Here is a 12,541-nt window from a genome sequence, read left to right on the forward strand (position 1 = left end):
TATTTATTTATTTATTTATTTATTTATTTATTTATTTATTCATTCATTCATTCATTCATTCATTCATTCATTCATTCATTCATTCATTCCAACCGAATGTTTTGAACATGACTCTTTTCAAAGCCGCGTTATCAATAGAATGAGGGGAAACGTGCAGCATAAGCATTTTCTGACTTTTCACTTTCTGGGTGATACTTGTGACCTCGTAGGTCAGACGAGTGAGAGCTAAATCAAGCAGAATAGTTGGAATGGGGGTCACAAAGTGGGCACCAGATGTGCGGAAACGGCCTCGCTTATTTATTGGCTCCTCCCCCCGCCCCCCACTTATAAGCGTGTCAAACAAACCCTTGTGAAAAGCACCAATTGCAAGTGTATCGTGGCTGGCCTTTATTCGACATAATTGCGTAAGCAAAGTCACGTGGAACATACATTCTTATGAGGTGTTCAAATGGAATCGTCATTTCAGATCAACGTACGTTTCTCTGGTCGAGGCCGGTGGCGTTGTGCCAAAGCGCTCTGCTGACATCTGTTGGTCGCTAAAGGAAGTGCCACTGCTGACCCCAGACCTGCCTGCGAAGTTCAAGTCGTGCTTCCTGTCAATGCATTCATATATCAAAATGACCGACCGCTTCAGATTTATATATATATTTTCCTCTGCCTAACGTTGATTATTTTTCTTTCATGGGCCTGTCCGAGGACAAATAGCCACTTCTTTCTTGTCAGCCCTTCAAAGTGGTTTTTGAGCGTTCCTGCTGCCATCTTGTGGTTTCGTTCGGTGCGTGCGCGCGTGTGCGTGTGTTTGTGTATTTTGGCCGCACTCGTGACTCGAATATCTGCCTGGTTCTTGATGAATACCTACTCCGCTTGCGTAATTCAATGTTGGTCATGATGGTGGGTGGCACTTGAAGAGCTACGTATTCAAACTTGGGCTCGGTGCATGTCAACAGTTCCAAGGGAAATCGACTTTGACACCCCTGTTAACAAAATGACGTTGAGAGGAGTCAACAAGCACCACCGGAGACACAATTGCGGATCCCGTCGAGACTCAGTTGGAAGGCCTCCTCATCACATATGCTTACTTGCGCTTGACTTCACCCAAAAACAGGAAAACGGACTGTTTGTTCCAAATCCCCCCCGGAGGTCAGCATTTTGCCTTTAAAAGGGGCGGTAGAAGCTCCGGCGTGCTCTATTGTCGGCGGCAATGGGGGCGAGAGGATGCCCCTGAACGGCACCATCCCTCTGTCGGTCGATTTGGACTCTGCGGGTGACTTCTTGGTGTTCATCTTCCACATCGCGTTCGCCACCAGCGCCGTCTCGGTGGCCGGCTCGGTGGCCGTGGGCATCGCTTGCAGCCGCTCGCTGCGCATCCAGAACCGCTTCGTTTTCATGCTCAACACCAGCGTCAGCGACACGCTGACGGGCTTCTCCGTCTACTACCTGGGCCTGTTTGACGTCCAGGAGGGATACCCGTCCCGGAACGGAACCTTCTACATCCTCCCCTCCTTCCTCGGCGTCAACGTGTTGACCTTCTTGTTTGCTCAGTTTGACCGCTACCTGGCCGTCTGTCACCCGTTCTTCTACGACCGCTACGTCAGCCGCTCGCTGGTGATCGGCGTGTGCATCTTCTGCTGGATCTACACCTACGCCATCCTCACCGTGCAGAACATGGTGCCCATTTCCAAGGCGGCCCAGATCAACGCCTTCGGGGTCATGACGCTGCAGATCATCGTGTTGGTCAAGGTCAGGTTTGGGGAAAGTCAAAGTCGGTCGGTCGGTCGGTCGGTCGGGTAAAAGTCGCGATTTGCTCCTCTCGCTCGCTTATACGGGTCAGAGGAAAAGGGGAAGTGTAGAGCGTGCAGCGTTTGAGTCCTTTGGGCTTTGACATGGTTTTATTGTGCAAAGTAGCTCCAGTAACATTAGTCTCGGTACTCGCTGAAGGTGCTGATGACGGTCAAGTTGTACATGATCACCCGCAACCACCTGTCCCGAGAGCCGCCCAGCGCCGAGCGGGACAACAAGAGGGAGTCGCTGCGCATCATCGTTTTCGTGGTCATCTGCTTTCTGGCCCTCTGGTGCCCCTCGTTCGTCAACATCATCGTCAGGCAGCTCACCCGGACCGGGGTCCGCTTCCGCAACGAGGCCACCAACGTGTTTGCCATCATGGCGCGCCTCAACGCGCTCGTCACCCCGGCGCTGTACATTTGGGGGAGCCCGGCCCTGAGGGCAGCCGTGTGGAGGATCGTCTGGAGGCGGGTGTGCCTGTGCCCCAGGCGGAGGGCCAGGTAAGGGCTCAAACATTTCAAAGTTCTTTTCACCTTCACCTTCACCTTCCACGTCTTTCTGTTTCAGAAGAATCGATTTAACTTCAAAGGTGTGAGCCCCCAAACAAGGAGCAGGATCTCGACCACGCAAGACGGTGCCGCGCGCGCTACGCTTTTTCTTTTCTTTGAATAAGAGCGGGCTACTCAATCTTTCTCTCGTAAGCACATTCGATTTCGCTCATTCCAATTGCTCGTCGTTTGAGTTAGTCAAGAACTTGACAATGCAAAACAAAAAATCATTTATGCATTCTTTGCTTTAATGAGGCTTCGGTGACGTCATCTCCAAGTGATGTCGTTAACCAAACATCTTCAAATGATTTCATAGCCAGAGGTGTTTTTACAATGTTTACATTGAAAATCTGCCGGAAAGCTTCATGTATCTCCAACTCATCTGTGGAGTCAAATATACATTGCTGTCTTCTTGGGTTTACAATGCTTCCATTTTCCTCCTTGGACCTGAGTTGATGAAACAAAAATAAAACACAAAAACTGACAAAGAACGCGTGAGTGTCTGGGCGCGAGTCGTGGGTGACAGCAGCTTTTAGCGACTGTTCCCATTTTGTATTTTGAAAATGTATCCGGCTCGGTAAATGACTACAAGTGCATGCACTTATGCCTCCTTGCCCACGTTTAACAACTGCCAAATTTGTAATCACTCCCCCCCCATGGTGTATGTGATGCTCAAATTTTGGATCACATTGCAATAAATAAATAAATAAATAAATAAACAAACAAATAAAAATAAATAAATAAATCAAGCCGAAATAAACGCATACAAATCAAGCAAGCAACAGCTGGTATACTTGTTGTGGCACTTGTAAGTGGACTATGAAGCCCAAACCTGCAAATGAACAGAAAGACAGAAATGGCTGGCTAAAGTCAACTGACCTCAATGAACGCAGAAGAAAGGGGGAAAGTGAGCAAAACACTCATTGAAGGAACTGAAGGAGCAGCAGCTTGTTGCTTGCTTTCAAATAAAGAAACAATAAATAAACATATGAATAAATAGTTTGGTGTCAGAGTTGAACGTTCCGTCGTAAAACTACAAAGGTCTCACTGACTATCGGACATACAGTATGTTGCAAGAGATGGAAAGGCAGCAGACGATGCGGTCAGCAGGTTACATTTGTCCATTCAGTCCACTGGCTCCAGGCTGACTGCACCAGCTCGTCCCGGGAGCGAACCCGCAACCTGCTGATCTTCTTGGGTACCAAGGAGAGCGACGAGCGTCCCTTCTGACATAAGCCAGGCAAACGCCACAGAAGTTAGTGAAGAGAAACATTCCAGAGCACTTCATCATGAAAACAAATGTGCTTTGTGGAAGAAGTTGGTCCACCTGTCGCACCTTTCCGTCATCTTTGTGCTCATATTCCACCTCGTGCTCCAGGCCGAAGAAACTGTGAGGGGTGGACCAGCTGGACGGAGGACGGACGGTCACGCTTAAGCTGTGATCCACTTCTTGACATTGAACAATTTCAGGACTGTCTGGTTGAACTGGGCAAAACACAAGTGGCAAGTTCCCATTCAGCATCTTTTTGGTTTGATTACACACTAGCTCTCTCTCTCTCTTTCTCGCTCTCAAGCTATTTAGCTAGCTTACAGCAATGCAGTATCATGCCTACAGGTTTTTTTTTTGCTTTCTTGTGTAATAAATAGTAGCAATAGTTTACAATATGAATGCTAATATTACTAATGTTGATAATACTACTATACTATTCACATATGCTCTGTGTAAAACACATTCCTAATGGCAATCCATATTTTGTACCAAAAAAAAAGTCAAATAAAATCAGCATGAATCAGTTCCAATGACTCACTGATATCTCTGAGATAAAATGTCTTGGTCCTCCTGAGGAGGGAGTCTTTTTCGAGGGCTTCGGCCGTGAGTTCCAGCCTGGTGCTCTCCTCGGAGTAGGGTGAGAGCGAGTGGCGCAGCTCAAAGTGGAGTCGGCCATCGGCTTGTTGCTCGACGGTGCTGTTGACCCAGCTGCACGAGTCGCCTCCTTCGCGGCTGTGGAGAGAAAGCAAAAAGAAACGTGTGAAAGCCATCCCCTGCTACGAGGGAGCAGCCATTCTGCTTTTGTCAAACAGTCAGGTCTCCGATAAGTTAGGAATTGAGCAAACAAAACGTCCAAATGACGTTTGTTTGTTTGTTTGTTTGTTTGTTTGTTTGTTTGTTTGTTTGTTTGTTTGTTTGTTTGTTTGTTTGTTGGTCGGTTTGTTGGTTGGTTGGTCGGTTGGTTTGTTTGTTTGTTTGTTTGTTTGTTTGTTTGTTTGTTTGTTTGTTTGTTTGTTTGTTGGTCGGTTTGTTGGTTTGTCGGTCGGTTTGTTTACCAATGCGGGTCCAGTCCGAGGCGTACGGCTTTGTACTTATTGTCGAGCCAGGTACAGCTAAAAGCGCAGTTGTAGGACTTGGCGCGGCAGGTGAGGAAAGAATCTGTAAAACAAATGATTTCAAAAGAATAGGTAAAAGCGCATCTAAAAAAGGAGTGGAGCTTTGAACAGCGCCAGACAAGGATCATCTCACCCAGTTCCCCCTCCTCCTCGGCCTCCAGCAGGAGATAAATGGACGCGCTCTCCCCTCCGCTCCAGCAAGTGTACTCTCCCAGCAAGGGCCTCCCTACCTCCTTGACCAGTAGATTGGCACCAGCCTTCTGCACCTCATCTTGGTAATCTTCATCCAGGTCCTTACCTTTAAACGTCCATGTGACTTCACCTCCGTTGATTTTTGCACCGCACGGCAATGTGACCGAGGCCTTTATCTTTGCCGTCACAACTGCGTGGACAGAAGAAAAGGAATTTGAGGAAGATGATCATGAACCTTTCATTCTGTGGCAAAGATGATCAAAGCATAAGGAATCAAATACTTGGGTTAAAAAAAGAAGTCGTGCGGATTTGTATCACTGAAGCAATGTTTTTGTTTGTTTGGGTGGAAAACACATCCTGAATACTTGGCAGTTGTTTGAGAAGAAAAAACAAAAAAGAAGCATTTTAATGGATGTCAGTAGGTACCCGAAAAATCGACCTCAATACGGTAACTTCTAACAGCGGAAACACGGGGACAAAGAAAGGACAAAAGTACTTCAAATGTCAAAACATACGTACATGATTTGGGGAAGTCATTGAGTCCATTCACTCCCATAAGGCTGATGAGCAGAAGCCCAAATATCCGCCGCATTGATATCTGAGGGAGCAGAGGACACATGTTAGCAATTCAATATTTATATGATTTCTGGAAACACCACAAGCAAAAGAGTCATCCTAAACAAGCATCCAATGTCCTTCACTTACCATTCTGGTGAAAAGACTGAAAAGAAATGAAGAACAAAAGTGCAGTTGCTGCTGCTGCTGCTGCTGCTTCTGATCGATCATACACACCGAATGAGCGAAAAGACTCATTTTTATACTCTTGAACATAAACAAGCATCAGCAACATTTTTCCATCTCTGTGGGGGAGTCACAGATCGAAACTGAGGGACACAACGTAGTAAGACAAAGCATCGCTAGCTTGACGGTGCACTTCTACAAGTATGACGAAGGAGATCAAGCGAAGTGATGTGGAATCCGATAAGAAGTGTGTGTGTGTGTGGGGGGGGGTTGCCCTTGATTGATACACAGCTAAATGCAGCATGAAGGGTCTTTTTTTTAATTTTTTTAATCTCTTTTACATGCAAGCGTTTCCACAAAACATAAGATAAACTGCACATGTGTTGTATGTAAATAATGATTGGGCATAAATACAATCAAATAATCATATCTAGTCGTACATTCATGAATAACTTATTTATTAGTAACTAACTCGTCAATAAGTGTAGGTCTAGGATCAAAATCTTGACCCAACATGCTGAGTCAAATCCTCAACGAACTTTGAGACCCATGTGATAAGATAGCACTCAGAAATTTTGAATAAATAAAAGAAGAATTTCATCCAATTAGACAGTGACGCCAGTGATGTGACATTTAAGTGGCCCCCCCACAAAAATTGCCCGAGGAATTTCCATTCTTATAACTCACTCAGTGGGCAAGAGCATATTGCTGCCAAATGACATATGAAGACTTCCTCATGCACGCGACAACTTCCTGCCGTTTCATGTTGCGAACAGCGACTCGTATTTCTTGCAGGGCTGGCTGCGCTCATAGTTTTTTATCTTCATCAGGGATGGGATCGTCACTAGCATACCTTGACATTGCTTCCTGTAACGTGCATTAGAAATCAAAGGTTGGATTTGAACATATTTGTCAATGGTTGTTCAAATGTGGTTCGTGTCATGCAAGGGCCATCAAGTGACATAAATGTCTGCTAGCAGTAGTTTTCATTTGAATCCTATCGCTTAGATGTGTTGTCACTTGGCTGATACTTTGCAAGCAGCCATTTTCATCTTTAATACAGTCAACTGTAAACTGGAGCCCAACCCAACTCATTTTGCAGAGGGAACTGCATATTTATTTTTCAGTGGATATTACAAAGTCGCCTCCTTTAAATATGCGCGTTTGGGTTGAGTTGACATTTTCCTTTTTGTGGTTTTCTGATCTTCAACTTGATTGTGAAGGTCAAAATAGTTTTTTTTTCTTCGGCGCTACGAAACTTCCACTTTGAATCTGATTAAACGATGAGTGTCAAGAAACGTATATTACGAATATTTTCTTATTCGTCACCTTCCACCCCGGTTTAAAACATCCCCCGTTTGATGACAACATACAGCTGCCTTTGTAAAAGGATCAGTTCACCCAAATTTGGATGAAATGTGTCATCTTTCTTACGCCATTCGTTCCACTAGGACGGGTTGCGTATGTGGGCATCGCAGAACAGGAGTGGCGGCGTTCAGGCAAAGAACTGCTGAATGAAAAACTTTACTTGTAGAATGAGACCGAGCTGTGTAGGACAGGACAGGACAGCACAGGACAGGACAGGACAGGACAGGACAGCACAGGACAGGACAGCACAGGACAGGACAGCATAGGACAGGACAGGACAGCACAGGACAGGACAGGACAGGACAGGACAGGACAGGACAGGATAGGACAGCACGGGACAGAACAGGACAGGACAGCACAGGACAGGACAGGACAGGACAGGACAGCACGGGACAGGACAGGACAGCACAGCACAGCACAGCACAGCACAGCACAGCACAGGAAGGGTCACTTCTGCTCAATTGATCTCAAAACGTCCAACTCGCTGAAGACAAACAGACTTCATCATTGTCTTCTTCCATAGCAACCACAGGTGCTTTGCTCTCCCCGGCTAGATAACCCCCCCCAAGGTTATTGGTTATTGGAGTCGATCGTACTTGGCTTGGGCAGCGTCTCTGCTAATCTTCTGAGGCTGGTTTAGGCTTCCCGGGAGCATCTCCGTGAGCTGTTTGTTTTCGACGTGCCCCACCACTGGCCTATAAGGAGGTGCAAGAAAAATGAAGGGCTTGGATAACTTGATAAAGTCTAGAATGACGTGTAGTGACCCGGGAGTACGTAGTGGTGGTCGGGTAACAGCTTATCTTACTTTGGCCATGTCTCTGAGCACAGAACACCTTGTACTTCTGGACACTCCAGGTAGGTTGCAGTTCTGGAATATGACAGCACTGGAGGATAACGGGGTCCTGGTGGCTTCACCTTTGATTCTTCTCAAATCTTTGGCCCTTAATTGACGTCTTTTCTTCTCAACACGTTTCTTTCGACCCTGTTGACTATATGCGACAAAACGTTGGACGCCACAATAGCTTGGCAATTTCAAGAGTACTGCATCCCTTTGAAAGACTTTATGGGACTTTTCAGAGCCAGTTAAATCTCTTTTTTGGCCCATGTTGCCTGAGGAAAAGACGCTGCCCTGATTACATGATCATTGATATCGGCTGTTGACCTCCTTAGGCCGCAGCCTCCCTCATTACACAAATACACTTCACTTGATATGCTTCAAAGCAATAAACATTCCACTTTTGCCCCATAATTGTGCAAACAGTGTAAGTAATAGGCCGACTCGCACAGCCGCCGACAGAAGCTCGGGGGGGGGAGACAGAAACCGGAAGTGACGCATAAAGGTTCCTTCAGGAGGAAATAAGATAATTGAGAACATTGTTTTAGTTTTTGATCACCTAAAATAAATGTGTATATTATACTAAAATATTGTTAGATACATGTAAATAGTCAGTCATCAAAAAGGTACATTTGTAATATTGTGTGAACAAAGAAGCGGAAGTGGTTACAGGAACCGTCATGGCCGCGTCCGCAGCACCTTGAGGCAACGTGATAAATCGTTTCAATGCCTAACTTTTGGTTCCTCCGCAAAAAGTACTTTAACATCCTCTACTTTTAAAAGATTTAAGGAGTATTCACACCTGCCGAACTTGTGTTTTAAAAGGTACGACAACCCAGACGGTAGTTTTGTAGCGAATGTAAACGTGCTACTAGTCTGCTAACTCGAATCTGCTTTTACGCGCATGTTGGCTTACGTACGTTTGTTTTGAAATCTATTTTGCCATGCACATTTCAAGGGACGTATTCCTCCTTATTTTAACACATTTTGTTCACCAAACCTAAATGAATCAAATCGGTGGTGCTGTACAGCCCTGCCGCGTTATTAGAAGAATGGAAGAAATATAGGATTGTGCGAAACAAAGGTTTCATAGCCACTTTATTCGGTTGTTTGAATGTTTTGGATCATTTTCCTATGACTGTCAAATGTTACTTAGTCAATTTAAAATATGCCCAGGGATAAAGAGTATTTTGTGACCAACCAACCAACCAACCACACACGTGTGCAGAAATGGCTTCATTTAAACCGACAAAAATTCCAGTTTATCCTAAACTTGGAGAGAAAGTCACCCAGGACACACACTACTGGAAAAACTACAAGGTGAGTGTGTCTCTTGGTCTGTTTAATGGACATGGGTAATCTAATGATGACGCTCCATAGTCATGTCTATTTGATTCTCAGTTGTGACACGTCGCTATATTTTTCCTCCAACAGGCTCCAATCCAGATAAAACAATTTGGATCGGTCACAAACATCGACTTCTCTCCTGTGGCCCCGCATAATGTTGCTGTGACAGCATTTACACGAGTACGAAGTCTTGTTTTTCACAATGCAACTAGCTTCCAATGTTCTCGCATGTTAAATAGAATGTGTTCATATGTTTTGATCCCCCCCCCCTCCCTTTTAGATCCACATCTATGGCCCCTTCTCCCAGGAACCAGTGAAGACATTTGCCCGATTTAAGGACACGGCATATTGCGGGAGGTTCCGTTCTGACGGTCAGCTCCTCGTGGCCGGATGCGAGAATTCGCTAGTGCAGCTGTTTGATGTCAGCGGCAAGGTGGCGCTCAGGCAATTCAAAGGCCATACAAAGTAGGAAATGGACTTTCGTTTCATCATTTCAAATTGCCTAATGATGACTTCTCTGACACCACTTGTCGTATAAATGTGCTCAGGGCCGTCCACGTGACAGACTTCACCTCGGACCAGTACCATATCGTCACCGGCTCGGACGATTACACCTGCCGACTTTGGGACCTCCCGAATGTGCAAGAGCTCACCTGTTACCAAGAACACACCGATTACATTCGCTGTGGCGTCACCAGCAAACTCAACAGAGATCTCTTCATTACGGGTGATGAAATTGGAACAAAGCGGCAGCTTTTGCAGCACGATGAAGTGCAACGGTTGACCTTCCTTTTCTTTCTTTCTTTCTTTCTTCCAGGGTCGTATGACCACACGGTGAAACTGTTTGATGCCAGAGTTCAAAAGTCTGCAATGACCATGGATCACGGCCAGCCAGTGGAAAGTGTGCTCCTGTACCCTTCTGAGGGCCTCCTCGTCTCAGCGGGTACGTAAGCGTTGGTGTGCTTTTTTTTTTTTTTTTTTGTCCAAATAAATAATGAGAGCTGAGCTGTTTCATACTTTTTTGCCACGAAAGAAAAAAATGCGTATCGTGAACGCAACTCTCTAAGCACACTGGTCTTTCCAGGGGGGCGCTACGTGAAGGTGTGGGATCTGCTGAAAGGTGGCCAGCCATTGGTGTCACTGAGGAACCATCACAAAACAGTCACCTGTGTGTGTCTGGGCAGCAATGGCCAAAGGTTGCTGTCGGCCTCCCTGGACAGGTACGTAAAAGACGACACACCGATGAATACTTTTAAGCCTATCATCCTTTTTCGTTTCTAATATTTTATTTTTCATCTATTCAGACACGTGAAGGTGTACAACACGACCAACTACAAAGTGGTGCACAACTTTGACTACGCCACCTCCATTCTCAGTTTGGCTTTGGCTGTAAGGAGACAAAGTCTCACTTTGTAGAACTCGGCAACTTGAACGTACTGCACCGGTAATCTCAATCTCCACGCGTCTTTTCTTTTCTTTTCTTTTTTTTTCTTTTTCTTTTCACAGCCAGACGACGGGACTATTGCTGTGGGTATGACCAACGGCATCCTAAGCATCAAACACAGGAAACACGCAGAGGAGTCAACGGAACTGTCAGTTCAACGCAGGCGGCGACCGTCATATCGTGTCTTTGTAAAAGGGAAGAATTACATCCCTCAACAAGTACGTTTTATTGGCATTTTGTGAGTAAATGCTTTGAAAATGATGAAATCATTTGAAAGGAAATCATGTTCATTGCGCTTGACGTGGGCTAGCTACCAACCACTAAGTTGGGGCTCTAATTTTTCCCAGGGTGATTATCTCGTCACTAAGCCCGTGGTGATACAGCATCTGGCGAAATATGACAAAGAGCTGAGGAAATTCAATGTTTCCAAGGCCCTGGATGCAGCTCTGGAGGTAACCTCAAGCCAATGCCTTTTAAGTCGACTGTATTGGATTGAAAAACGCAGAAATGACCGACAAGCAACTTTGCAGGTGGGGACGAGATACAGGAAGCCGGAAGTTGCAGTTGCCGTTATGAAGGAGTTGGATCTGAGAGGAACGTTGAAAAACGCTTTAGCGGGACGGGACGAGCGGGACGTCAATCGGCTGCTCACTTTCTTGATCGGGTGAGACTCGATCGCGCCCTAACGAAATGGTTAATGAGCAACGCTCACCTCTTTCCTTCATCTTCTCCAGGCATATGCTCGACACCAGGTTCAGCCCCATCCTCGTCGTGGTGGCCGAGATGATCCTGGACATCTATCAGTCGGTCATCGGGCAATCGGCCATCGTGGACCGGCAGCTTTTGCGTCTCCAGGACCTGCTGGAGAAAGAAACGGACTTCCAGCACGAACTCCTGGAAGTGCTGGGTATGTTGGACACGGTGTTTGCTTCCCATCTCCCGAGGAAGGAGGTGCCGTGCCCGGGTATTGACATATCCAACGGCCTGGTGGAGGGAAAGGCAAGTAGCTCACAACCTCAGCCTCAGGCCACCTGATGCACTCTCAGATGGACACGACACAACACAACACAACACATTGTATTAAAACAGCCCCAACTTGCCTCAGAAGACACACAACTCACGGACTCATCTGATATCAGTTTGGTTCAGGATCCCCTTTAAATAATCACATTCAATAAATGGTGTTTGTTTTTAAGTGAAAGTATTTTAGCTATACTTGTTAATGAATCGGTGTGCATTTGCCAATGGCTGGATGATGTTTTGATATTTTATACATTGACCAATGTTTATTAAGACCTGAATAAACTTTTAGCTCACTCCTACTTAGCATCTGTGAAATTCAAAAGTTACATCAGGCTTTTGTAAATGCTTGAAACGGAGATAAATCAAATGATGACTGCCTTCTGTGATCAGTTTGGCAATTATTTTGTAACCCTTCTCCTGACTGATATCTTGGAACAATGAGGCCATGGCAATGCTTTGCGGGCCATGGCTTGTGCTGTAATATGGAAGAAAATGTCTGAACTTGATTTGGGGAAAATACGAGGTGTGTGCTGAGCTGACTCCCACTAAGCACCAGTTTGAATGTCGAGTAGGAGCACCTGAAATAGAAAGCGCCACCTTGGGTTCGTCACGATGTCTATAAAGTGTACAAAATTCAAAACACACAAAAGTCAAATGAATAGCAGGGAAACCATATTGATTTCATGTACATTTGAATCCCCTTCTTTGTTATTCGGCATTCTTAGGTCCCCTGAAAGATGCTAGACGAATGGAATGATTGCACACAAAACAGCAACATATTAGCACAGCCTTTTATCATGAGATTTCACAAAGATAGATAGATGGATACATTTGGTGACTCATCTTTTACTGCAGTACCGCCTTTTGGCTTTAGAG

General features: G+C 45.6%; 3 protein-coding genes across 4 annotated transcripts; 2 read left to right on the forward strand and 1 right to left on the reverse strand.

Annotated features, from left to right (window-relative positions):
* The first annotated feature begins 792 nt into the window (after window positions 1-792).
* On the forward strand, window positions 793-2,865 carry LOC148397288 (sphingosine 1-phosphate receptor 3-like). 2 transcript variants are annotated; one of them, XM_088376287.1, is made up of 3 exons: window positions 797-1,740; window positions 1,939-2,282; window positions 2,350-2,865. In XM_088376287.1, exons 1-3 carry the CDS (start codon window positions 1,216-1,218, stop codon window positions 2,375-2,377), a joined length of 897 nt encoding a protein of 298 aa, XP_088232413.1. In that variant the 5' UTR covers window positions 797-1,215; the 3' UTR covers window positions 2,378-2,865. The 2 variants fall into 2 exon arrangements, with proteins under 2 accessions (XP_088232414.1, XP_088232413.1); XM_088376288.1 differs by lacking the exon at window positions 2,350-2,865 and having other exon boundaries at window positions 793-1,740; window positions 1,939-2,286.
* On the reverse strand, window positions 2,581-5,757 carry il12b2 (interleukin 12B 2). The gene is made up of 7 exons (XM_088376286.1): window positions 5,613-5,757; window positions 5,427-5,505; window positions 4,849-5,097; window positions 4,656-4,758; window positions 4,139-4,332; window positions 3,667-3,815; window positions 2,581-3,556 (listed from the first exon to the last, which is right to left on the reverse strand). The coding sequence occupies exons 1-7, from the start codon at window positions 5,736-5,738 to the stop codon at window positions 3,434-3,436; spliced, it is 1,023 nt and encodes a 340-aa protein (XP_088232412.1). The 5' UTR covers window positions 5,739-5,757; the 3' UTR covers window positions 2,581-3,433.
* A 2,745-nt stretch (window positions 5,758-8,502) lies between these two features.
* utp15 (UTP15 small subunit processome component) lies at window positions 8,503-11,964 on the forward strand. The gene is made up of 12 exons (XM_088375059.1): window positions 8,503-8,676; window positions 9,028-9,171; window positions 9,286-9,378; window positions 9,479-9,663; window positions 9,747-9,925; window positions 10,016-10,141; window positions 10,283-10,418; window positions 10,503-10,587; window positions 10,705-10,860; window positions 10,990-11,094; window positions 11,173-11,306; window positions 11,377-11,964. Exons 2-12 carry the CDS (start codon window positions 9,082-9,084, stop codon window positions 11,675-11,677), a joined length of 1,590 nt encoding a protein of 529 aa, XP_088231185.1. The 5' UTR covers window positions 8,503-8,676; window positions 9,028-9,081; the 3' UTR covers window positions 11,678-11,964.
* The last annotated feature ends 577 nt before the right edge of the window (window positions 11,965-12,541 follow it).

This window comes from Syngnathus floridae, chromosome 5 (genome assembly GCF_059516105.1).
Source record: "Syngnathus floridae isolate MCC-2025c chromosome 5, RoL_Sflo_1.0, whole genome shotgun sequence".
Lineage (NCBI taxonomy): Eukaryota > Metazoa > Chordata > Actinopteri > Syngnathiformes > Syngnathidae > Syngnathus > Syngnathus floridae.